The following is a 23,076-nucleotide window of genomic DNA, read 5'->3' on the forward strand; positions in this document are numbered from 1 at the left end:
TTAAATTGAGGCCCCAGTTAGGAGGTACGTAATTTACGCATCACGCGCTTGCTGGCGAGGGCTGAAACACTTCCGATTGGCCAGTGGCCACAGTAGCAAGAGCACTGTAGCGGTAGGAAACGAAAGGCCTGGGAGCTTGGGCAATACAGAGGACCCCAGAGAGAGAAGCGCGGGCTGCATCAAATCCAGAAAGGTGTCCTGCCCATTGAGTTTGATTTGCAGGCCTGGAGCTGGCCATTATCGGGTTTGCGAGTTCTGCTGGTTCTGTTTTGGCGTTGATTTCAGCTGCTCTCCATCAGACCTAGGGACAGGGAAAGCGGCTCCACTGCTACAGGTCGGCCGGTTTAGCGGGCAGGTTACAGGTAGATGGCAGTGCCCCTACGGCTGCCGGATCGCTGAACAGATACCCGCAGGGCCCTAAGAGCGCGGCCAGAGCGAGCGTCTAGAGCCTTGGAGCCTCCTCGACTGCGCAAGCACGACCAGCAACTCCCCCCGCGTCGCCTCGACGGCTAAACCTCCCAAGCTGCTGCGCCGTCTGTCTCTTAGCTCTGATCCAATCTGAGCCCGCCACTGACGCCGTACAGTCTCGCTCTCTATCAGCATCGCTACAACACGCCGGCGGTCTCTTCCTTCCACTCTTTTGGCCGACATCGAGCACCCACGGCCTCCACAGCACCAACATCGTCTCTCGACACCGGCTCTGCGCGCCCAGTCGACAATTGGCTCCTCTCGCTGAGCGCAGCTGGACCGCCCCCAATCCTGATTCCCGGCGGTTGAAGCGTGGCCACCACCTTGAGCCCCCCCTGCCTCTTTCTCCTCGACCAGCTCCCTGCGACCCGCGTTCCTGCGTCCAGCCTCCAGCTTCCAGCGTCCAACTCGGCCTCGTCCAGGTCCAACTCGCCTCTCCCTACCCCGACGTTGAGATCCAGCAGCCCGTCGCCTCCATCGACACGCGCCTTTGTGGCTTGACGACGCCGTTCTCTATCTCTCCGGCATAGCTGGCGTTGGTCCCCCCCCTTCGCCCGCCCAGCCTCGCCTCACCTCCGCTCCGCATCCCGACTGTGTTGCCTCGCCTACCCCACTGCGGCTACGGAGCTGGCTGGACGGCTTCCGGTTCTTCGACATCGTGATTCCCTGAGTGAGACTGAGAGATAGCTTCACACGCCATGATGAAGCGATTCAGCCAGAGAGTGAGTCCCAGCTTCCTTCCCTCCTGACGCCCGTCGCGCGCACATCGGCTGACGCAGGCCATGATTGTGTGTGATTAGCTCTCGCGAGGCAAAGATGCCGCAAAGTCCTCCAAGAAGAGTAAGGATTCCAAGGATGGGACTTCGTCTCCCTCGTCTCGAGATGCCAACCAGTCTCCGGTCCTGACCCCGTCGTCTTCGACATCGACCCTCAACGACCCTCGCAACAAGCCGCTGCCCCCAAACTCTGCTCTTGGAGGTGATCATGGTGCCAACCAGTCCTCAGGCCTTGGTGCTGGCCAGCAGGGCCTCGATCGATTTGGACCGATGGGCAGCGCGGGCAGCCCCAACGGCGCCAACGCGGGTGGTAGAGGTCCCCCAACTGTCGTCATCAGTCCGACTCCAGGCGTAAGTGTTGCCAAACGCCGACTAATGATGGAAAGATCAAGATTGTGATGCTAACTCATCTACTTCATCACAGCACATTCCTCCCCCTGGGGCCACCGAAACAATGCCTCACGAACTGGCGCCCCCAAAGGCCGGCCAAAAGTCGCTGATGATCAATCGTATGGATAACCGAGATGCTATCCCAGAGGGCCTGCGGACGCCAAAGCGACAGCACTCATCTCGATTCGATATTTCTGCCCATCGCGAGCTGGAGAAGCTCCCGGGCTTCCACGAGGTACCGCCTAACAGGCGCCAGGAGCTCTTCATGCAAAAGATTGATCAGTGCAATGTCATCTTTGACTTTAACGACGCTAGCGGTGACATGAAGGCCAAGGAGATCAAGCGGCTGGCTCTCCACGAGCTGCTGGACTACGTTGCCAACAACAGACAGGTCATCACTGAGCCTATGTATCCCAGAGTTGTCGAGATGTTCAGCAAGAATCTGTTTCGACCAATCCCGCCGCCATTGAACCCCCAAGGCGAGGCATTCGATCCGGAGGAGGATGAGCCCGTCTTGGAGGTCGCTTGGCCGCACATCCAGGTTGTCTACGAGTTTTTCCTGCGCTTCATCGAAAGCCAGGACTTTAACACCAACATTGCCAAGGCATACATTGATCACAGCTTCGTGCTTCAGTTGCTAGATCTCTTTGACTCTGAGGATCCCCGCGAGCGAGATTTCCTCAAGACGACTCTCCACCGCATTTACGGCAAGTTCCTCAATCTACGATCATTTATCCGGCGATCCATCAACAACGTCTTCTTCCAATTCACATATGAAACGGAGAGGTTCAATGGCATTGCCGAGCTTCTAGAAATACTAGGCTCCATTATCAACGGTTTTGCCTTGCCTTTGAAGGAAGAACATAAGATCTTCTTGACCCGAGTCTTGCTTCCCCTCCACAAGCCCAAGAGCCTGAGCATGTACCACCCTCAACTCGCTTATTGTATTGTCCAGTTCCTGGAAAAAGATGCATCCCTCACAGAAGATGTAAGTAGACACTGGCACGCAACTACTCCCTCAACTTGTAAATTTCTAGAACGGAACACTGACGATAGACTTGATAGGTTGTCCTTGGGTTGTTGCGATACTGGCCAAAGGTCAACAGTACAAAGGAGGTCATGTTCTTGAATGAGGTTGAAGACATTTTTGAGGTCATGGATCCCGCGGAATTCGCCAAAGTCCAGGAGCCTTTGTTCCACCAGCTTGCCAAGTCTGTGGCGAGCCCCCATTTCCAGGTCGCCGAGCGTGCGTTGTACTTCTGGAACAACGAATACTTCTGCAATCTCGTAAGCGATAACGTGGAAATTATTCTCCCCATCATGTTCGCCCCTCTCTACGAAAACTCAAAGGGCCATTGGAACAGGTACGTTTACCACTGCACTGCTGAGCTTTGAGACCGTATTACATGGACTAACATACAAAAAGGACAATCCACGGCATGGTTTACAACGCTATGAAATTGTTCATGGAGATCAATCCTCAGCTCTTTGATGATTGCTCTCATGAATACACAGAGCAGCAGAACAGCGCCGCAGCCCGAGAAGCACTGCGAGAGCGAAAATGGGCTGCTCTATCCCAGCAAGCTGACGAGCGAAGAGCTTCACTGGGACTGGCCACGGTTGAGGACCCCGGCAGGGCTCGCGGAGGAAGCCTCCCACGGGTTGACGAAGTTGACACTGCTGAGGATAACCAGAAGCGCCTCGATTCGCTAAAGCTTCAAGATGCTACGGGACGACAGCAACATGAGCGACAAGGTTCCGTAGGGTCCAACCGAAGCAGATAGCCTCGTTGTGTGATACACAGGTCCTTTTATCATTGCGGTTTAGCCTTTGTTTCGCCTTTCTCGATTCAGTCAGTCCAGGATCTTCCATTCTCGCCTCTTTCTCTATTCTTAGTGAAAATTTGCCTCGACAAAGAAGCCCCTTTATTACAAGGGCCCTTAGAAAGTACTAATATTGCGGTTCTGGGACTATCAACTTGTGCTTCACATACAGGGAGGCACTTTTGGATGGCGGATCAACGTCAAAGCTGGTTACTAAAGGGGACTGCCTAATGTTACACAAAAAGGAGCTGTTACTCACAGTAATGTTGACGATTCTTCTCTTTTCTTCTCTTTTTTCTTCTTCATTTTCTCATGGTCACTTGCATTCACTTGCAGGCTTTTGCAAAAAAAACACCGATATGGAGCAACATTCGTGTACGGCAGGGGATCGATACAATAATATTTGTTTTATTACTCTTTCTCTCTCTCTTTTAAAAGAGAGAGAGACATCTCAAAAGACCCGGAAAAGAGAAGAACTTCTACAACATTACTACTTCTTTTTTTTTCTTTCAAAATGGAAACAGACCAGAGGTGAGATACAAAAAAAAAAGGTTGCGTTTGGGCTATAGAAAATGCTAGGTGTGTTGTTGACAAAAGGGGAGAAACGATGTGGAGGAGGGGAAAAAGGGAGGAGAAAGCATACGCTAGCGAAACAGCGGTTGCATTTGTTTCTTTCCATTTTTTGGGAGGAAAGAAAAAGAGCAGCGGGAGAGATTGTGTGTGTGAGAGAGAGACGGCTTTGGGACTTTGCGCTATTTTTTCTTTGTTGCTTTCCTTCTCGACGTGATGGATTTGGTTGGCCGGGTGGCTGTTGTGGGAGAGGGAAGAAGGAAACATACGTGTTTTTTCTTTTTTATTTCTTGTGCGCGTGTGTACTTGATTGTACTTGATTGTACTTGACTCGGATAGACTACTTGCCCTTTTATCTCTTTTATAGTTGAATTCTTATTTCTGTAAGGCTTTTCTTTTGTAATAAGTGATGTATTGTTCTTCTGTGCAGCCGTGGATGCGGCACCTTTACGGTATGGAGAAACACTACCAGTTATGTTAATTTCATTAGATTTGGCTATGTTAATTTTATTAGTTTCAATCGGTATAAAAGCTGATTCTAGTGCTCAGTGGCCTAATAGCCAAGATTATCCCACGGTTTCAACCAGCTGATACTACCACAAGTCATTACAAAATTTTAAAAGCAACTCCATTGCCAGGTCCCGGAACGCCCTGTATCATAAAGTAACATCTCCAACAGACATGGCTATTGGGCACTAGTATTGTCCTCTGTAGCCACCACGGCCATATCCGCCTCTTCCACGACCCCTATAACCGCCATTTCCGCGTCCGAACTGGTTGTTGTACATAGACGACTGAGATTGCTGCTGCTGCTGCGGTGGCGGTGGCGGCGGCGGAACAGGGCCGCCGGGGAATTGGTTCATGCTCATGAAGTGAGCAATCATTTCAGGAGGGATCGGGGGCGGTGGGAATCCCGGCAGAGGGGGAGGCGGAAATGGAAATGCCATGGCGTTGGGTGGTGGAGGGAATGGCATAGGCGGCATATTAGGCGGTGCCTGAGGCTGAAGCTGAGGCTGAGGAGAGCGATCATTGTACTGGCGTGATATTGACCGGTACCTGGAACCAGATGCGTCGTTGCTGTCATATCTCCCACGACTTCGGCTTCGACTGCGGCTGCGACTGTGGCGGCCCCGGCTACGGCTGCCATCTCGACGACGGCTTCGACTCCGGCTCCGGCTGCGGCTGTAGCTGCGACCACGACTGCGACTTTGACTGCGACTCCTGTCGCGCGCTGAAAGCCGAGGTCGCTTAAACGAAGGTGGAGATAAGCTTCGGGATCGATCTCTGGAGTAACTGCTTGATCTTGATCTCGGCCGTGATCTCGATGCGGACTGTGAGCGTTCTCCGGACGCCTTTGCAGATTTCTTCTGTCTCTCTCTCATGCGCTCGCAGAATTGGCGAGACCAGCCGTAGTAACTCTCTCCTCGAAGCACCTCACCCGTAATCTCGTCCACAATGATACGTTCGCCTAGTTCGCTGAAGCCCGTCTGTAAGTCGTCGCTCGGCTCGCTCTCTTTAGCGTAGACGTAGTCTGCGTCTTTCAGCAACATCTTGACAGCATCCACGACTCGCTTTTCCGCAGGACCTGCCGCGAGTTGGATGGGGCGGATTTGATCGGGGATCATGGGTCTGGAAGAGTTTGGTGTGATGTGAGGTAGCCAGGTGCCCGCAGGAAGATCGTACCATGGGATGGAAGCATCGCCATGGAAGGAGGGTAGAATATACGGCGCGTCCTTGGCGAGTTTAAGGGAGCTCTCCGAAAGCTCAAGATTGACAGCCGTAATCTCAGCAGAGCCGTTGGCGAGAGCCGTGCGAAGCTGCGCAACCACCTCTGGCGTAAAGTACCCCTTTTCCTCCCACAAATCAATCAGGCCCTTGAGCTTGCTCTTATGCTTGGGGCAGTTGTCGAAAGCCGCCGCATTCCCAATCATGGCGGGCAAGACGCCAGCCCACGTCTCTCCCAGCTTGCGGTTGCTCTGGCGCACAAGCTCGTGGTAAAGGACATCATTGACAATGTAGAGGAGGTGCAGCCTCCGTCTCTTGGCGCTGCGGCGCTTCTTCCCGTCATTCTCCACGGCCAGATTCTTTGACAGGACGGCCCAGAACTTGCCCAAGGCTGTGCAGCGCGCGGCGGATGGGACCACGTTGTCGACTATCCAAGCCTTGCATTTCTAAGCCCGAGGAAGGAGTTTAGCAAACATGAGCGACGGCATTGCGACAAAATGCTTGGCGAGCAATGAGTCAGTCAAACCTGAACGTTCTGGCGGGAGCACTGGATGATGGCGTCGTCTAGCAGCGTGAAGAAGGCGTCGACCGCGGCGCGGTTCAGCGAGGTTGGGTCGGCGCGAAAGAGCGTGGCCGACAGCGTCGCCTTGGTGATGGCCAGCTCGGGAGAAGCCATCGTGGGAGATAGAGAGAGAACAGAGGCGCGACCCAGGAACGGGATGCGGAGAGAGAGTCTGCTCTCGCAAGGCCCAGGTTTAAAGAGAGGAAGGCTTGTTGGTTGATCTGGGTGAAAGCGAGACGGGCGATGGAAATTATTCTTGGAGCCTCGACGTCTGTGTCGCAAGTAGCGGGAAAACTACGGAAGTGCTCCCCACCGTGGCTTTGAGGGAGCTCGGAAGCTCACGATCAGCGACGGGCTAATTGATGCAAGCTCGTTTGAGTGCAAGAGGTAAAAATGCATGTGATGGGAGCTTTTTCTAGATGATATTACTCCTGGAAGCTGCAGAAGCAAGCTATTTCTGCAAAGCCTGGGTAGATTGTCTCTAATACTCAATCTGGGACGGCCCCGGATATTCGGCGCAAAAAAAAAAAAAAAAAAAAAAAAAAAAAGCTTCACTGCGCCAGGCTTCTGAATGTCACCTCCTATTACATGCGTCTCACTCCCTTATTCTCAAAGCTACACATTCAGCTCTGATTTCGAGCAATAACAATATTCCATTCTAGTAATGATTCGGGGTTCAGAAACAGACTTATCCAGGTCCCCAATGTGTGGCGCGAATACTATAGACATGCAGCCCAGCGAAGGGCACTATTTTACACCATGATAGAATACAGCGGCGAGCTCAATGTCTCTTCAAAAACACTTCCAAGACCAGCTGCCCAACTCTCCTACGATTTCCCGTTCTCTGCCATTTCTAACTGAAACGGTCCCCTTTGCGTGTGCGCATCGGTATAGCACTCTCGTATTTGCTCTTCTCGGCTACCTGCTCGGACTCTGTTGCTGGCGCATGTCTTGTTGCCGCGGGATCGCTACTTGCTTCCTGACTTGGCAAGCCGGTATTGTCGGTTCTTGCTGGGCCACCGTTCACACCGTTGCCGGAAGAGACTGGCTCCCCGTGTTCAATGGCCCAGTTGGCTGCCTGCTTCTCACGCTGTGCTTTGAGCTTGGCCACGCGCTGTTCTTTGACGTTCTGCTTAGCGAAGTAGTAGGCACCGCCTCCGGCTGTCAAGGACAATTTACATCAGCTGCGAGTGTTGGACAAAGAGAAGGTGATTCATCTGCCTACCGAGAAAGAGGGAGCCCCATCCGAGCCTGAAAGAAATGTTAGCAATGGAAGAACTTCTGTACGCAGTGACAAGCCGGGATTGGCGGGCTATTCGTAGTACCAGAAAGATCGAACCTAGAGAGCAGTCAGTAAATGCCCATGCTAGTGCCGGGGCAGAGAGACGCATACGTTGTTCATTGCGGCGGTTGAAAGATTTGCGGTGATTCCTACGAGTCTGTCGAATGTCGTGGGCAGTGGAGACGGCAAGTTGCGAGTAGCCGGGCTGATGCGATGCTAGAAGAAAGCCATCGTTCGATCAGAAAGCTTAGCAAAGGCGGTGATGCACCCAATGGGCGCAAACGGGGCCTGGCGCATCGGCAGCTTCAACTGATGGCGGTGCCGGCTGTCATTGCTACAGGGCAGCCCTGAGGGCCAAATTTAGCGCTCTGGCGGCCCGTGGACGCTACAACTCACACTGTACAGGGGTCGCCTTACCGAGATCCAATTTACAGTGCCAAATTAAAAGCCCGGTTTCTGGATATGACATAGATCGTCATTTGGGGCGTTTTCCTAAAGACCACGCAAGCACCTCAACAAAAGCTTGGAAGCTCTTCCATTTCACTGCCAGGACCGCGACAGGAGCATTTTCTCCCCCCCTTTTCTCGTGCGCTTCTCTCGTCGTGCATTTGTAGCGTCTTTGATGCTCTCGTTGTTGATCCGACAAAGTTCTTTCTGCACAACCAACAAGGCTGCGTAGCCAAACTCAGACTCGTCACCGCGATCCAATCGGCCCCTCGAAAATCCTCACCTCACACCCCTTTAGACTGCAGCACTTCCCACGCCCATCTAGACGAGGGAATCCGAACACGTCCTTTTGCCATCGACGCTTTACTTTTGCGCCCTGCGGAATACTCGTCTAAAATCCCAGTGCGCGTATGATCTATTAAGAGACCAAGCTGTGGGTGTAATGGGTAGTTTTGCCCAGAACCCCACCGTCCAGAAACCATGTCTTCCCCCCAGTATAGACCAGAAAGAGGGCAACGGGCCTGATGGCTCCTCCATCGTGAGTTTTCCTCTTTCTATGGCTAGATGCCATGATTCTAATAACCATTTTCGCTCTGCTAGAGACCCGTCTCGTCGCTCCTCGCCCGATTTGAAAACATGAACGTCAACCCTCCGTCGCAATCACAGCCTACCTCTGCTCCGGCTCCTCCCCAGCCGCGAAGACTCTCGCCGGGGCCAAAGCCAGATCGATTAAAGACCCTCAAGACGGGGCAAGACTCTGTTCATGGCCCTGCCTCCCCGATCGCTCCCGTCAAGCCGTCAAATCTCAAGGACCGCGCTTTTGCTACGGCGTCTCCTGTAAGCCGCGATAGAGGGGCACCAATCCCACCGCCTCCCCTGTCCACACGGCCAGCGCCGCCACTTGCGTTGAAGCCTCAGGTGCTGCCTCACCCACCGGCAGTTACGGTTCAACCTCCTCAGTCGCCCCCCAAGGGAAGCACATTGAACATTGTTCCCGGTGAACAGTCTCCGTTCCTAGGTCCGGCTGCGATTTCTACCTCCGCCACGCCGAGCCGATCTCCCACGCCGCTCAGGATACCGAGCCGACCGCATAGCCCTACTAGCAGCGGGGGTGGTAGTGGTACCGCAACGCCGCGATCCCCAAGGCAAGGGATTTCGAAAGCTCCGTCACCGCCGCCCCCCAGACGATCCGCCGAGCTAAAACGAGAGAAAGAATGGAAACCTGCGCCGCCGCCGCCGCCCGCGCCACGATCAGGGACGACGTTGATGAGATCGGCTACCGGAATCGAGGTGAGAGGCAGGTCAGCTGTTCAAAGGTCCAACCGCTCGCAGGAGTCGTCTCCAGTTGGCGGCGTCTCGCGAGGCTCCGAAACCAGGGCGGAAAGCAATCCGCCAGACTTGCCCTTGCGACCGAGGCCACAGCAACCGAATGATGGACCGAGTAGGACGAAGCAGATGGCCGGAGTATTTGAGCAGCCTACCCAGCCTACCCTCCGCCCATCCTTGTCTGTGCGAAGACCAACACGCGATGGAGAGCCAAATGCTCTGGGTTTAGTCAGGGCCCCAATTACTCCTCAGCTCACTGGGGATGTTCGCCCTGCCTTGCCCGCACGACCTCAGACTACTGATATTCCCCCACAGCATCCAATGCCAAATAACGTCGCAAAGCCGCCTCCAAAGCCTCCGCGACCGTCTGCTCCGAACCAGGCGCAGGCTGCTACTGCTTCCACTCCTCTTCCGCCACCTGCCACAAACCGAGTCGTTTCCGGTCCTCTTACCCAACAGCTACCCACAAAGCCACTTGGGCGGTCTACAACGGTGGACGTATCAACAGCAGATCATGCTATCGTGGATGTCCGTACGCCCCAGGCGCCTGTGGCCGCTGCCGTAGTAAGGCACGCGCCTGCACCTGCTGCCACCGAAGCCATCATTCCGAAATCCGACCCCCCTGCCCAGATTACAGCATATCCCGACAGCTCGAGCACTAACCGCCGGCCTCCATTCATCAAGAAAGGATGCTATGAGATTTCACCAAAGTACGATCCTCGTATCTTTGATGTTTGTGGGCAATATGTCTGCACTACTGGCCCTCTAACTCGGGTGTGGAGCATGCTGGATGGAGAGCAAATTGTCAGCTTGGCACATACAGAAGGCGTCAAGGCCACGGCTGTATCGTTTAAACCCAGCGCGGACCCTGATCACGAAGGCTCTAAAGTTTGGATTGGCACTAATCTCGGAGAGATTATGGAGGTTGAGATTGCGACGGAGCGTATATCAATGAGCAAACCGGGCATCCATGGAAAATCGGAAGTTACCAAGATATACCGACACCTAAACGAGATGTGGACTGTTGACGAAGGCGGAAACTTGCACGTTTGGGGCCCCGATGCTAGCGGGGAGCCGAATTTAAATAATTATCCTCATCAAAGTTTCAAGATTCCCAAGGCAGAGACTTTCTCAATAGTGGTTGGGGATGAGCTTTGGCAAGCGACTGGCAAACAATTACGGATATTTGCTCCTACTCAAGATAATCACAGGCCTTTTCAGGTTTTGGCAAGGCCAATCACCATAGAAGGAGCAGGAGATGTAACCTCCGGTACAGTGATGAAAGGCCACCCCGGAAAAGTCTTTTTGGGACACGTTGATGGAAAAGTCAGCATTTGGTCTACATCCGACTATTCTTGCAAGACGATTGTGAATGTCACCACATGGAAAATCAATACACTATCAGGTGTTGGTCAGTATATCTGGGCGGGATATAACACGGGAAAAGTTTGTGTCTACGACATTGCTCAAACACCATGGGTTGTTTTGAAGGAGTGGCAGGCACATGACAGTACCATCTTGGGGATGAAAGTGGACTTTGCCAGTTCCTATCAACTTGACCAATTGCAAGTCGTTTCTCTAGGCGCGGATAGCCGGATTAAAGTGTGGGACGGCATGTTGCAAGACGACTGGCTTGAAGACGAGATGAAATCCAAGGATACGACATATTGCGACTTTGACGAGATTAAAACGCTGATATTCACGTGGAATGCCGGCGCTTCTACCCCACATAGTCTTCGATACTCTAACGGCGATGCCACATTCTTTCAAGATCTTTTGCAAAAAAGCGGCTCCCCGGACATCTTAGTCTTTGGGTTTCAGGAACTTGTCGACTTGGAAGATAAAAAGGCGACGGCAAAGCGGCTACTTAAATCGAAAAAGAAGGAGGGAACAGATCAGGAACGAATGAGTCACCAATATCGAGACTGGCGCGACTTTTTGCTCAAAACCTTGGACGACTACATGCCAGCAGATCATCTATATCATCTCCTGCACACCGCGCCCATGGTCGGACTCTTTACCTGCATTTTTGTCAAGTCCTCGTTGAGGGAAAGGATAACGCATCTAAGCGGTGCTGAGGTGAAGCGAGGTATGGGAGGTCTTCATGGAAATAAGGGAGCCGTTGCCGTTAGATTCCAAATCGACGACTCGTCTCTCTGTTTTGTGAATTGTCACTTGGCAGCGGGCCAGACCCAGGCCAGCTCACGCCATAACGATGCAGCAGCCATTCTCGAAGCCAGCCTATTCCCCGTCGAACGCGATGGCGAAAGTCGGATTGACACCTTCAGTGGCGGTGGAGACGGCTCCATGATTCTTGACCATGAGCTTTGCATTTGGAATGGCGATCTCAACTACCGTATCGACACCATGTCACGAGATACAGTGGTGAAGGCCGTGGAGCAAAACAACCTGGCAAAGCTCCTTGAGCGTGACCAGCTGCTTGTTGCGCGCCGCCGCAACCCAGCCCTTCGCTTGCGAGCATTCGAAGAGCTGCCGATTACGTTTGCACCAACCTACAAATACGATGTAGGAACAGATACATACGATACTAGCGAGAAACGAAGAAGCCCCGCATGGTGCGATCGACTGTTATTCCGAGGACGCGGCCGTGTGCAGCAATTAGACTATAGACGGCACGAAGTAAGAGTGAGCGATCACCGGCCGGTTACAGGAGACTTTCGACTTTGGGTCAAGAAGATTAGACCAAAGGATAGAGCAGCCGCCTGGATGCAGTGCCAGCAAGGGTTTGAAGACGTTAGGCAGAAGGAGCTGGCAGAAGATAAGTAAGTTTGTCTTGCATGATGGTTTGAGAAGATGGAATTCAAATTGCGCACTGTTTACTAACCGGGGATGAATAGACTTTACTATCTAATGAATATTTGTGGCTTCGATGCAGCAACAAGCCATCGGTTACTAAACGAGAGAGCAACACGCAAACCGCATAGAGAGCCCAGCAGAAGCAGGGCAGCGTACTAATTTGGATTTTTGTTCATTTACTTAATCTTCTGAGAGAAGCACGTACGACGGGCGCTGGCGGGTTGGCGAAACAATAGGCCGGTATTTAATATATATGGAAGACGGAGCATTTTGCAATGATGATACAAAGGGAAATGGGAGACTGGCCCCCGAGTTTGCTGGTCTCAAGAGGCGCAAGAAAACCAAAAGACAAAAGAGCGAGAAATTTGATGAAAGGGTTTTAATGAATTGTTGTTATAGAAAGTCGTGCATATATAATTTTCTTAGCGACTGGAGCGTTTCGGGAGAGAGCAAATTAGGGATGGGTTGGTTGAATCTAAGTTGGAGGGGTTTTCAAAGTTTTGAGGATACGGAGCAGACTAGACAAATGGCTATATTTCTTGATTTTATAAGTGAGCGACGGATTGAACGGGGCTGTGATGATTGTTCATTTTCACAAGGACGACAATTCCCATTTAATCATGTTGAATGAAAGACGAGATGCAAAAAGGATTCAAGTGAACGATGATGTGAAAAGCTAGGTACAAGGATATGAGAACTACAGAGGGCAGAGCAATACTGTAGTACAAGATGGTAGCAACAAGAATGCAATGACCTAAAAAATCACAGGCAGCAACATTCAGCTATACGATAGGCAAAGTCTCAAAGAAAAAAGAAGAAAAGGGAAAAAAAAAAAACGAATACGAAAAGATGGCGCGGTCTCGGAGACGACGAGGCCGAGAGAAAAACAGATCGAAGATGCAGGGGTTAATGGAAATTAAAGATTGGCAAGTCCGGCGGTCGGTCCAGGGGGGAGAGAGTTCCGGGCACTCTAAAATGGAACGAATTGGCCCAGCTGCAGTGTTTAAATTAGCCTCTACTGTCTAAGTTGCCTTTCTTTCTCCTCATAAATCAATTTGACAACGAGCGTGAAGAAAAAGAATTTTTTTTTTTTCTTTTCTTATTTTTCTTTCTGATTGAAAAGAAGTGAGAAATCTGTCTTGGGCGGCAAAACGAGGATACCGAAATTAGGGGGGATTTATAACAAGCCACCAAAAAGGCTTATCGCCCATCGCATATACACAGTGTCTTCACCTCCCTTTCACGGACCGCATTGAGGCTCTCATTTACAACAAAATCTAACGGCATAGACTGTCAGTCGGAGGGATAGAAACACACACGTGGCACACAAAATAAAACAAAACAGAGCACAATGGCTTCCGCAGCAACATCACTAGGGCCCAGGAAAACGCCCATCGCGGCCCCCACCGCAGACTCGACGCCCACGCCGCGGCCAGACCTCACGGCAGAGCAGCAGACCAAGTACGAGGCGCTGCTGGAAAAGGCAAAGTCGTTCAGCGAGATCAAGTGCGACAAGGAAAAGGACAAGTCGGGCCCCCTGACGGACCGCGATCTCGCGTGGCTGACGCGCGACTGCCTGCTGCGCTACCTGCGGGCGACCAAGTGGTCCGTCGACGATGCGGCCAAGCGGCTGCTGGCGACGCTGGCGTGGCGGCGTGAATATGGCATCGACGACTTCTCGCCGGAGCACATCTCGCCGGAGCAGGAGACGGGCAAGCAGATCATCCTCGGCTTCGACCGCCAGGGCCGGCCGTGCCAGTACCTGAACCCGGGCCGCCAGAACACGGACAGCAGCCCGCGGCAGATCCAGCACCTGTTCTACATGGTGGAGCGCGTCGTCGACACGATGCCGCCCGGCGTGGAGACGCTGAGCCTGATGATCAACTTCAAGCCCAGCAAGCAGCGCCAGAACACGAGCGTGCCGGTGTCGACGGCCAGGGAGGTGCTGCATATTCTGCAGAACCACTATCCCGAGAGGCTGGGCAAGGCGCTCATCATCAACGGTGAGTTTTCTACACTGCAAAAGGAAAAGACGACTAGCTGATAAAAAACACAGTGCCCTGGATTGTCAATGGATTCTTCAAAATCATCACCCCCTTCATTGACCCCGTGACCCGGGAGAAGCTCAAGTTCAACGAGGACATGAAGCAGTATGTGCCCGCGGAGCAGCTGTGGAGCTCTGACTGGAACGGCGACCTGGACTTTGAGTACGATCACGAGACGTACTGGCCTACCCTCAACGAGATGTGCAAGCAGAAGCGCGAGCAGAAGCTAGAGCGGTGGGCGGCCGCTGGAAAGGCCGTTGGTGAGTCCGAGGAGTATCTCTCTGGCGGTACGGACCTGAGCGTCACGGGCTTCAAGTACACAGCCGAGAAGAAGGCCGAGGAGCCAAAGGCAGAAGTAAAGGCAGAGGCAGAGGCAGAAACGAGTGTGCTGGCAGAGAAGCTGGAAGCGGCAAAGCTCGAGGAGACAGTTGAGGCACAAGCTTGAAGAAAAGGCCAACGGGAGCAGTTTTCGGTGAGACTGGCAGCAAATATTGGTCGGATAGAGGAGTCATAATCAGTCGTGTTAGACAGGAGGACTGTGGGTTAGACATGGTATAGAACGGTTGTCCTTTTGTTTTTTTGTTTTACCCAATCAATTGCAGGATCAGAAAGTCTGCCCGCCGTTGGCAGCCAAGATTTGGGATTTGTTATACGTTAGTAAGAGCGGTAATACATATGACTGCATAATAGATGGATACATCGGACAAAGAGAGAGCGCACTATATGCCGTGTTACAAGGGCACACATACATAGAATCAGGCATGATTTGTCTGATAGCCAAGGCAGTCTGCGAGGGGGGGGTTGGATTAGGGCCAACAAAGCCAGAAGTATGCCTCGGGCGTGAAGATGAACTGGAGACGGTGAAAACATGCCATCGACTTACATGCATGCTAAAGACCACTTGGCAGCAGGAATACCGACTCCTCTGTTGGAGCGTAAATGGGGCCCAGAGGATGCATATAAGATGCTCCATGACATTACGGATAGTAATCCCATTCCTTCTGACATGTCGATTTATAAAGCTAACGTTGGGTGCGTATCCATCGCGCGCTCTGATTTGTCGACCCAGCCTATCGGAATCGCTCTCTCTTCTGGAGTCGATCAAAAGCGAGAGCCTAGGTAGGCATTGTTCAGCGTATGAGAAGTATATAAATATCTCAACGCCCAACCTGAAAACGCTCTTATGGATCTTCCAACCTCGCTTAGCGGTGGTGACTGACTGTAAGAGCCGCACCGCCCCAGCGTGGGATATGCACGTTGGCTGGACCGTTTCCGAGGGCCTGCAGTTAGCCAGCTCACAATGAGATGCCAAAGAAAGAAGTTTCGGCCGCGGCCTTGAGACCCGATGTCGTTTCCTTTGTACAAAAAAAGGTCTACACGCAACAAAGGTTCCCTTTTTTTCGTACTTACATGAGGCAGCGTTGCACTGAGGTCTGGCCTCGATGCGTTGGGCGGACACCGAAGCGATCGAATCCATCAATCAACGGCGCGTTAAAAGGCCACCGCATGACGCAGTCTTGAGTCCGTATTACACTGCATGAGAGAAAATCCGTCCCGTGTGACCCTGACAAGTTCTGACTATCTGCTGCAAACTTGCAAACTGCTAAAGCAAAAGCAGAGAAGCCCAACCAAGCGGCAGGTGATGCAATATCGTTCTACGGCTAAGCGTGAATCAAACCGTAAGGCGAAAATGAACTTGCAATGGAGAGTAGGAAACGCTAAAATGAAAGAAGAAACTGCCCAGTGGCGTGGCAGCAGGCGTTGCAAGCCAACAGAGGTGTAGAGGCGGTATAGCACGATTCCCCGAAACTTTTCTAACCAACTTAGGCCACTCTGCTCGCTGGTTGGCCGCGAGCCACATGCTTATTATCCAGCGCTGAAGATGCTCCAGCCAGACTAGAGAGAGGCAAGAGGAGTGATGACGACGCGCTATTTCGTAGCCAGTGGCGCTATTAGTATCCGCCGGCGATCGAAAAGGTGGTCTATAGTTCGGATCTCCGTCGCAGGGCTCATTCGTCTGAAGCTATGCATCTAATTGCTCGAGTAACTTGCCTTGTCCGACCGCTTGCGCGCCCATAGTCTCGCGGCCTAGTCCAAGGATAAGCTCGCCCTCTGGTTGCTTTCGCCACTAAGAGCAGCACGGGACTGCCCTTTAAATACTGTGGATAGTTGTAAATATATGCCCTGGTCTTGTTCTTGGATTCAAGTCCGAATTTCAAAACGAGCCCGAAAGCAGAAAACAGAAAGTAGAGAAGAGGAGATAGGATCAGGCAATTGCTTGGGTACGGCTGGGCAGAACCGCATCCGCTGGGTCCCAAGAGAGGTCGCAGCTGTAGTTCCCATAGGCAGTTTGATGTTGTAGGATACCATGCACATGAAACTGACAACAGTAGTGTTGGGCCTAGCAATCTTCCAGATTTCTTAAGTAAGTATCGGGTGTCCGAGGGGCGTGGGAGTTACCGCCGCCGCTTGTCTCTAGTTTTCGCCATCGGTTGTTCTGAAATTAGTAGGCCTAGGTATAAAAGCCACAGGATGACGTGTTGAGCTGGAAGCTGATATCCAGCTTACTTTTTTCTTTCATTCAAATAGTTAGCCTGCTGCCTTTCGTTGAACCTCGATCCTGGTTCACGCCTCTCTGCACTCATCATGACCCTGGTATCCATCGTCAGCTCCTTTAGCAGGATGAGCCTTGCTCCCATCTTTAGCACTCCTGTAGCAAATACATCATCTTTCAATGCTTCGTCTTTCGCTACCAATCTCAGAGGGGATGATGCTGCGGGAGGAGACAGCAGCTCAAACATTCCTTTTGTTGCTGGCGGCATGGTAGATACCATACTCACAACGACCGGTCACGCTTCGCCTCTCGCACAACTCGTCCTTTTCGTTTATCGACTTCTGGGCACACAGTTCGGTCTGGATCCGTCAATGGTACTGGCCATTTTAGGTTTCGTATGGGGTGCCTTGAAGATTGGTTCCCAGATCTATGACTCTATTCAGCGATTTGTTGACGACTATCTCATGTGCGCCATGTATGTCTCTGAAGACGACCACATATATATGCATCTGATGAAATGGTTATCTCACCATCCGAGTATAAAAAACAACCAATATCTTATGGCTCAAACCGTTTGGAAGAGCGCTTGGGAGGAAGAGGACGAACTAGAAGGCGCACTATTCTGGACGAATGGTGGCGAAGTTGACGGTGGCGATAACATGTACCTGAACTTTTCTAATCAAGCAGCTAAATCGGTACGTATTTGTTGGTGAAAAGGTGACTTGAGAAACGATGTAAGCTGACGTATATGCCTATAGAGTCCTAGATTTGTTCCTGCTATGGGTTCAACGGCATTTTGGCACAAGGGAACATATTTCAGAGTCTATCGGAAGAAGGAGTCGTTCGTCAATACTCACTCATGGGGAGGCCCGATGAAGGATCTCGAAGAGGTTAGGATCTCGTGCTTTGGACGCTCAATAGGTCAGTATGCTGGGCCCTTCCTCTTAAACTAGTCACTGACCGTTGTGCAAAGACCCCATCAAACAATTACTATCGGATGCCAAAGCCCTGTATTACAATGACACTCGTCAAAAAACAACCATCTACCGCCCGAGGGTCAAGGAGCAGCGGCGAGACCATAACATGTGGCAGCAAGTGGCACGACGCCCTGTAAGACCCATGTCAACAGTTGTGCTAGATTCTTGCGAAAAACATGATATTCTGTCCGACATCAACGAGTATCTGCATCCTTCGACGCCACGATGGTACGCATCTCGTGGAATTCCGTTGAGGCGAGGTTATCTCTTCCATGGACCACCAGGCACCGGCAAGACCAGCTTTTCCTTTGCATTAGCGGGCGTATTTGGCATTGATATCTATGTCATTAGTCTGCAGGACCCCGGCGTGAACGAAGAAGACTTGGCGACATTATTCACTAAACTGCCACGAAGATGCATAGTCCTTCTGGAAGATATTGATACCGCAGGCCTGCGACGAGACCCCAGTGCAGAGAACGAGGATAAAGCAGAAGATGATAAAAGCGAAGACAAGAACAAAAAGGATAAAAAAAGAAGCAAAAGCGCAAGGCGGAGACCAGTGATAGCGAGTCGGAGAGCGAACCAGAAAGGAAGCCGAAGAAGCGAAGCTCTAGAAAGAAGGGCTTCGGCAAGAGTAATCCTGCAGCTTTGGAAGGCATATCTTTATCCGGACTTCTGAATGCTATTGACGGCGTCGCATCTCACGAAGGCCGAATTCTCATTATGACGACCAATAAACCCGAGGCTCTTGATGAGGCATTGATTCGCCCTGGAAGAGTAGACGTTCAAGTCAATTTCAGCAATGCCACCAGCGTCCAGGCCGGTGAGCTCTTCCATCGAATGTATGAGGCGTCTCGCATGAAGGAGACGACAAAGACGGTAAACGGCACGGCAAGAGTGGAAGAGGTGGTAGAAAAGACGAACGACCAGCCAACAGCCAGGCACTGTCTTGATGAATTAGACTCTGTCACAGCTGAAGATATGAAAGAGATAGCGGAGGAGTTTGGTCGAAGAATCCCAGAAGGCATCTTCTCCCCGGCAGAGATCCAAGGGTTCCTCCTCAAGCGCAAAAAGTTCCCGCGCCGAGCGCTGGACGAGGTATCAGAATGGGTGGAGGCTTCACTGCGACAGAAAGAGGCGAATTCCAAAGTCTTGACCGTTCAATGAAGTCTTTGAGATGATGGATCTGGTGCTAGAACCTGGATTCCATCATTGATTAATAAAGGGGCGAAGTAATTTGCAGTGTCACGCATGGTGTAGATGCCACGGAGAGTCCGGTATTGGTGTTGGGGATCTGTAATTGTCTTTTCTTGTCTTTTTGCATAGTCCGTTTTTCGATATATCCTATTGCTTGGCCATGATTGATTTAATAACGCAACATTGTCGAATTCGTTCCAATTTGTGCAGATGTGATGAAGATGAAGAAAGTGACTTGTATCGTCGTCCTTCCAGGCAGTCGCTCTTGGGTGGGCAGCAGGTACGTACAGCCAAGTACAGTCAGCCAACCCCACGTCCTGAATCTCTCACAAAGGTACAAGCTACATGCAAGTGCCACCATCCCTCACATCAAATCATCGCTGCCGCATCTCGTCCGCTTCCACCTGAGAGTCCCCATATCGCACATCGCAGAGACAGCAATGCGCCGCTATTCCGCCCGGTAATCGCTAGCTTCAGGATGTCGTCCCTCCCCTCAAACGCCTCCACGGGCAAAGATTCCGGCCTCCGCGTGCCCAGCAATGGCAAAACCATCTACCACCGCCCGCTCAATCGCACCAAGGCGTCCGAGCTCAGCCAGGCCAGCTTTGCCTTTTTGTTCTCCGAGATGGTCGCATATGCGCAGAAGCGCGTCAAGGGAATCCAAGAGCTGGAGCACAGGTATGTCCATCTGAGCATCCGCACTTCCTCGTATCCTCTCTAGAATCAGACAACTAATGTTGCCTGACACACTCTAGACTCAACGTTCAGGGCCACTCTATAGGCATCAAGCTACTCGATCTTCTCCTCTACCGCGAGCCTGTTCGCACGCAGCTGCGGCCCCAAAACATAGTTGCCCTCCTCCACTTCGTCAAACAAAACGTATGGCAGCATCTCTTCGGCCGACAAGCGGACAGACTGGAGAAGTCGACGGATGCAGAGAAGCCGGACGAGTACATGATTATCGACAACGAGCCGCTCGTCAACCAATACATTAGCGTACCCCGCGAAATGAGCCAGTTAAATTGCGCCGCCTTTGTGGCTGGAGTCGTGGAAGGGGTATGTGACGGCGCAGACTTCCCCGCAAGGGTGACGGCACATACTGTCGGAGAGGGCGAGATGTGGCCCGGAAAGACTGTTTTCCTGGTCAAGTTTAGGAGCGAAGTGGTAGAGAGGGAGGCTTTCTTGGCGAAGAGCTGATTTTGAGCGCTTTGATATGGCTGAGTCAAGAGCATCAAGGAAGACGGAGTTTGAAAGAAAGGGCACAATGGAATGGAGTTTTGGAGTTGGTAGTTTGGTCAGCAATCGTCTGCTTTGATTGATTAGTAGACAGATTCGACATTTTAATGTAGCTTGTTTGCACAATGTAAAACTGATGACATTTAGAGATCCGATTGATAATCATAGCTTCCCAGCCGTCCTAACGCCATGCCAGTCTCCAAATTGGTAGAGCTTCTACACCCACTTGATTCAAAATGTACAAATGTCCCATCATCCTGACTCGCAAAGAAAAGAAAGAAAGAAACCACATTCACCGCGGTAACGCCTTTGACGCCTTGCTCGGCCCAGCAGCCTTGCTCTCTGAGCTGGGCCCTTTTCTCATCAAATCCGACAAGCCCAGGTCTTTCCACGCGGACTCCTTGACGCGCTGCGTCGCGCGCTGGATCCCAAATGCTGCGTGCTGATCGGGTACCACGTCATCCTCGTCTTCTGGGTTGATAGGCCGGTGCTGAGGCGGGACGTAAATCTCGTCGTCGGGGAGCTTGTCCTTGCAGAAGTCCTCGAAGAGATCCGCGTCGCCGGAGCGATGCATGTGCACGTAGTTGAAGCACGAGTCTTTGTTCTAGATTGTACGTGTTAATTATGGAGTGAGACAGAGATGTTGGGCTTAATTGAAAATACCATGGTGAAAATATGTGAAATATGATTAAAGCTTTGGTATTGTTGTTGTTATCTTGGTTGTGATCGATATGGAGGAGTCCAAGTATGAGCTCAAAGCTCACTGCACCAGGGACTGTAGTGGGGTGATATCTTGAAGCACAGGGCACTTACAGGGCGAGAAGCGCTAAACGAATTGCCGTCAGAGCTCAGCCATCAATTCCGAATCAAGCATATTATAAGAAAACAATCCAGTTATCCAAAATAAAAAAGAAGAAGAAAAAAGAAAAAGAAGAAAAAAGAAAAAAAAAAAAAAAAGAAAAGAAAAGAAAAGAAAAGAAAGAAAAGAGAAAAAAAATTGTAAGAATAATATGCAAAAGATGTATATAACTAAATTCTTGAAATTAACCTGTGCTCACTGCCGCTACATTTCTGGGCTTCAGATCTGATGCCGCAATCTTCGTAGCAGCTGCACATACATAAAGGAAACTCGCCCCAGATAATCTTTTCTTTATCACTACAAGTCATCGAATGTCGCCTGAGCTCAAGTTATCCGTACAAACTTGTTTCATTTAAGCTGCTAGCTCTATGTTCTGAAATCACAAAGCTACCTTACCCCTATCGTACAATATCTGACTCTCCTCAACCTTACAGATACTTCTCATGCACACGAATCGTCTTCTTGTTGACAAACTCGTGGAATCCAAGCTCGCCCAGCTCTCTACCGAAACCAGAGTTCTTGACGCCTCCAAATGCAAGGCCGGGGTGGCCATTGAGTCCAGAGTTGATAAACACCATGCCAGCTTCAATCTGTGCAGCAACCTGCTGGGCGCGCTCGATATTGGCAGAGGCAACCGCACCGCCCAGGCCAAAGGGAGTTGCGTTGGCCAGCTCAATGGCCTCTTCCTCCGTATCAACAACGTACAGAGAGGCCACAGGGCCAAAAGTCTCTTCCAAAAACAGCGGGTTCTCTCTTGAGATGTTTGTGATGAGCGTGGGCTCGAAATAGGCACCGGGGCGAACAATTTTGTTTCCGCCAATTACAATCGTAGCGCCAGCAGCCTTGGCATCCTCAACTTGCTTTTGAAGTCTTTGTACACCAATCTCAGCAAAGAGAGGTCCGACAGTGGTAGACCTATCTTTAGGATCGCCGACCTTCATGCCCTTGATGAGCTTGGCAAAGCCTTGCTTGTACTTTTCGCCTCGCTCACGACCAACAATGATGTGGCGCTTAAGAGCCACGCATACTTGGCCCATGCCCTCCATCCTGCTGTCGAATCCAATGCGAATGGCCTCATCGAGATCTGCGTCTTCAAGGACAATAAAGGGATCCGAGCCACCGAGCTCAAGAACGGCCTTTTTCAGATTCCTTCCAGCTCGTTCTGCAACGGCTCTGCCAGCCCTCTCGCTGCCTGTCATGCATACTCCTCTGACACGGAAATCGTCAATGAGAGTGCCGATTTGGGGGATAGTGGCGAGAATAACTTGGAACACGCCAGCTGGGGCTCCTGCTTGAAGAAAGAGTTTCTCCAAGAACAAGGCTGACCCCGCGACACTGTTCGCCGGCTTAACCAGCACTGCGTTGCCGGCGGCAAGTTGACAGGCGGCCACGCGAATGACTTGATAGTAAGGGAGGTTCCAAGGCTCGATAGCCAAGATTACTCCGAGAGACTCGGTGACTACCTCCATACCAGGAACGTGTTTGTCGGGAATAGGCTTGCTAAACTCTTCAGAGTTGTCGGCGTAATACTCTATGATTGAGATGATGAAGTCGATCTCGCCCTCCATTTGCGCAATGAGCTTGCCCATTTCTGTGACACCAATCTCTGCCATTTCCTTTTTGTTCTGGCGGATCAAATTTGCAAGTTTGGTAAGAATTCTTGCGCGCTCGGTCACAGGGGTAGATCGCCAGGCTTTGGTGTAGGCATTGTGCGCTTTGTCGAGAGCAGCAGAGACCTCTGCGTCTGTTGCCGTGGAGTATGCCTTGACGAACTGGCCATTGCTTGGGTCGATTGACTTGAATTCTTCAGTAGCTGACATTTTGCCCAAGCTTTATATTTATGGTGTTATGAATCTCGTAAAGGGTTCTATAACTTAGTTTGAAAACTAGATGCTCGAGGAAGGAGATGTGTAGATTTTGTAATGCTTGAACCTAGAAGTTCTTGAATTTTTGCACACTTAAATCTATTGTCTTGTCGGTTTCGATATTGATGGTGAAAAGGGGATCGAATATCTTTCTGGA

At 51.4% G+C, this 23,076-nt stretch overlaps 10 protein-coding genes across 10 annotated transcripts; 6 read left to right on the forward strand and 4 right to left on the reverse strand.

Annotated features, from left to right (window-relative positions):
* The first annotated feature begins 78 nt into the window (after positions 1 to 78).
* Positions 79 to 3,900, forward strand: TrAtP1_011577 (uncharacterized protein). The gene is made up of 5 exons (XM_066115169.1): positions 79 to 1,190; positions 1,269 to 1,595; positions 1,669 to 2,622; positions 2,700 to 2,998; positions 3,061 to 3,900. The coding sequence occupies exons 1-5, from the start codon at positions 1,167 to 1,169 to the stop codon at positions 3,416 to 3,418; spliced, it is 1,962 nt and encodes a 653-aa protein (XP_065971267.1). The 5' UTR covers positions 79 to 1,166; the 3' UTR covers positions 3,419 to 3,900.
* On the reverse strand, positions 3,878 to 6,775 carry TrAtP1_011578 (uncharacterized protein). Its single transcript, XM_014084699.2, has 2 exons — positions 6,279 to 6,775; positions 3,878 to 6,198 (listed from the first exon to the last, which is right to left on the reverse strand). Exons 1-2 carry the CDS (start codon positions 6,426 to 6,428, stop codon positions 4,723 to 4,725), a joined length of 1,626 nt encoding a protein of 541 aa, XP_013940174.2. The 5' UTR covers positions 6,429 to 6,775; the 3' UTR covers positions 3,878 to 4,722.
* A 178-nt stretch (positions 6,776 to 6,953) lies between these two features.
* TrAtP1_011579 (uncharacterized protein) lies at positions 6,954 to 7,911 on the reverse strand. The gene is made up of 4 exons (XM_066115170.1): positions 7,708 to 7,911; positions 7,640 to 7,653; positions 7,540 to 7,565; positions 6,954 to 7,475 (listed from the first exon to the last, which is right to left on the reverse strand). Exons 1-4 carry the CDS (start codon positions 7,714 to 7,716, stop codon positions 7,168 to 7,170), a joined length of 357 nt encoding a protein of 118 aa, XP_065971268.1. The 5' UTR covers positions 7,717 to 7,911; the 3' UTR covers positions 6,954 to 7,167.
* A 167-nt stretch (positions 7,912 to 8,078) lies between these two features.
* TrAtP1_011580 (uncharacterized protein) lies at positions 8,079 to 12,733 on the forward strand. Its single transcript, XM_014084701.2, has 3 exons — positions 8,079 to 8,581; positions 8,644 to 12,152; positions 12,228 to 12,733. Exons 1-3 carry the CDS (start codon positions 8,486 to 8,488, stop codon positions 12,343 to 12,345), a joined length of 3,723 nt encoding a protein of 1,240 aa, XP_013940176.2. The 5' UTR covers positions 8,079 to 8,485; the 3' UTR covers positions 12,346 to 12,733.
* Positions 12,734 to 13,167: 434 nt separating this feature from the next.
* Positions 13,168 to 14,939, forward strand: TrAtP1_011581 (uncharacterized protein). The gene is made up of 2 exons (XM_014084702.2): positions 13,168 to 14,189; positions 14,243 to 14,939. The coding sequence occupies exons 1-2, from the start codon at positions 13,538 to 13,540 to the stop codon at positions 14,674 to 14,676; spliced, it is 1,086 nt and encodes a 361-aa protein (XP_013940177.1). The 5' UTR covers positions 13,168 to 13,537; the 3' UTR covers positions 14,677 to 14,939.
* A 1,938-nt stretch (positions 14,940 to 16,877) lies between these two features.
* Positions 16,878 to 18,441, forward strand: TrAtP1_011582 (uncharacterized protein; the record flags this gene model as incomplete). The annotated part of the gene is made up of 3 exons (XM_014084703.2): positions 16,878 to 17,480; positions 17,544 to 17,706; positions 17,759 to 18,441. The coding sequence occupies 3 exons, from the start codon at positions 16,878 to 16,880 to the stop codon at positions 18,439 to 18,441; spliced, it is 1,449 nt and encodes a 482-aa protein (XP_013940178.2).
* A 44-nt stretch (positions 18,442 to 18,485) lies between these two features.
* On the forward strand, positions 18,486 to 18,929 carry TrAtP1_011583 (uncharacterized protein; the record flags this gene model as incomplete). The annotated part of the gene is made up of 1 exon (XM_066115171.1): positions 18,486 to 18,929. One exon carries the CDS (start codon positions 18,486 to 18,488, stop codon positions 18,927 to 18,929), a length of 444 nt encoding a protein of 147 aa, XP_065971269.1.
* A 246-nt stretch (positions 18,930 to 19,175) lies between these two features.
* TrAtP1_011584 (uncharacterized protein) lies at positions 19,176 to 20,344 on the forward strand. Its single transcript, XM_014084704.2, has 2 exons — positions 19,176 to 19,637; positions 19,715 to 20,344. The coding sequence occupies exons 1-2, from the start codon at positions 19,438 to 19,440 to the stop codon at positions 20,154 to 20,156; spliced, it is 642 nt and encodes a 213-aa protein (XP_013940179.1). The 5' UTR covers positions 19,176 to 19,437; the 3' UTR covers positions 20,157 to 20,344.
* Positions 20,345 to 20,931, reverse strand: TrAtP1_011585 (uncharacterized protein). The gene is made up of 2 exons (XM_014084705.2): positions 20,859 to 20,931; positions 20,345 to 20,799 (listed from the first exon to the last, which is right to left on the reverse strand). The coding sequence occupies exons 1-2, from the start codon at positions 20,859 to 20,861 to the stop codon at positions 20,488 to 20,490; spliced, it is 315 nt and encodes a 104-aa protein (XP_013940180.2). The 5' UTR covers positions 20,862 to 20,931; the 3' UTR covers positions 20,345 to 20,487.
* Positions 20,932 to 21,305: 374 nt separating this feature from the next.
* TrAtP1_011586 (uncharacterized protein) lies at positions 21,306 to 22,874 on the reverse strand (the record flags this gene model as incomplete). Its single annotated transcript, XM_014083436.2, has 1 exon — positions 21,306 to 22,874. One exon carries the CDS (start codon positions 22,872 to 22,874, stop codon positions 21,483 to 21,485), a length of 1,392 nt encoding a protein of 463 aa, XP_013938911.1. The 3' UTR covers positions 21,306 to 21,482.
* Positions 22,875 to 23,076: the final 202 nt, after the last annotated feature.

The sequence above is a fragment of the Trichoderma atroviride genome, chromosome 6 (assembly GCF_020647795.1).
Source record: "Trichoderma atroviride chromosome 6, complete sequence".
Lineage (NCBI taxonomy): Eukaryota > Fungi > Ascomycota > Sordariomycetes > Hypocreales > Hypocreaceae > Trichoderma > Trichoderma atroviride.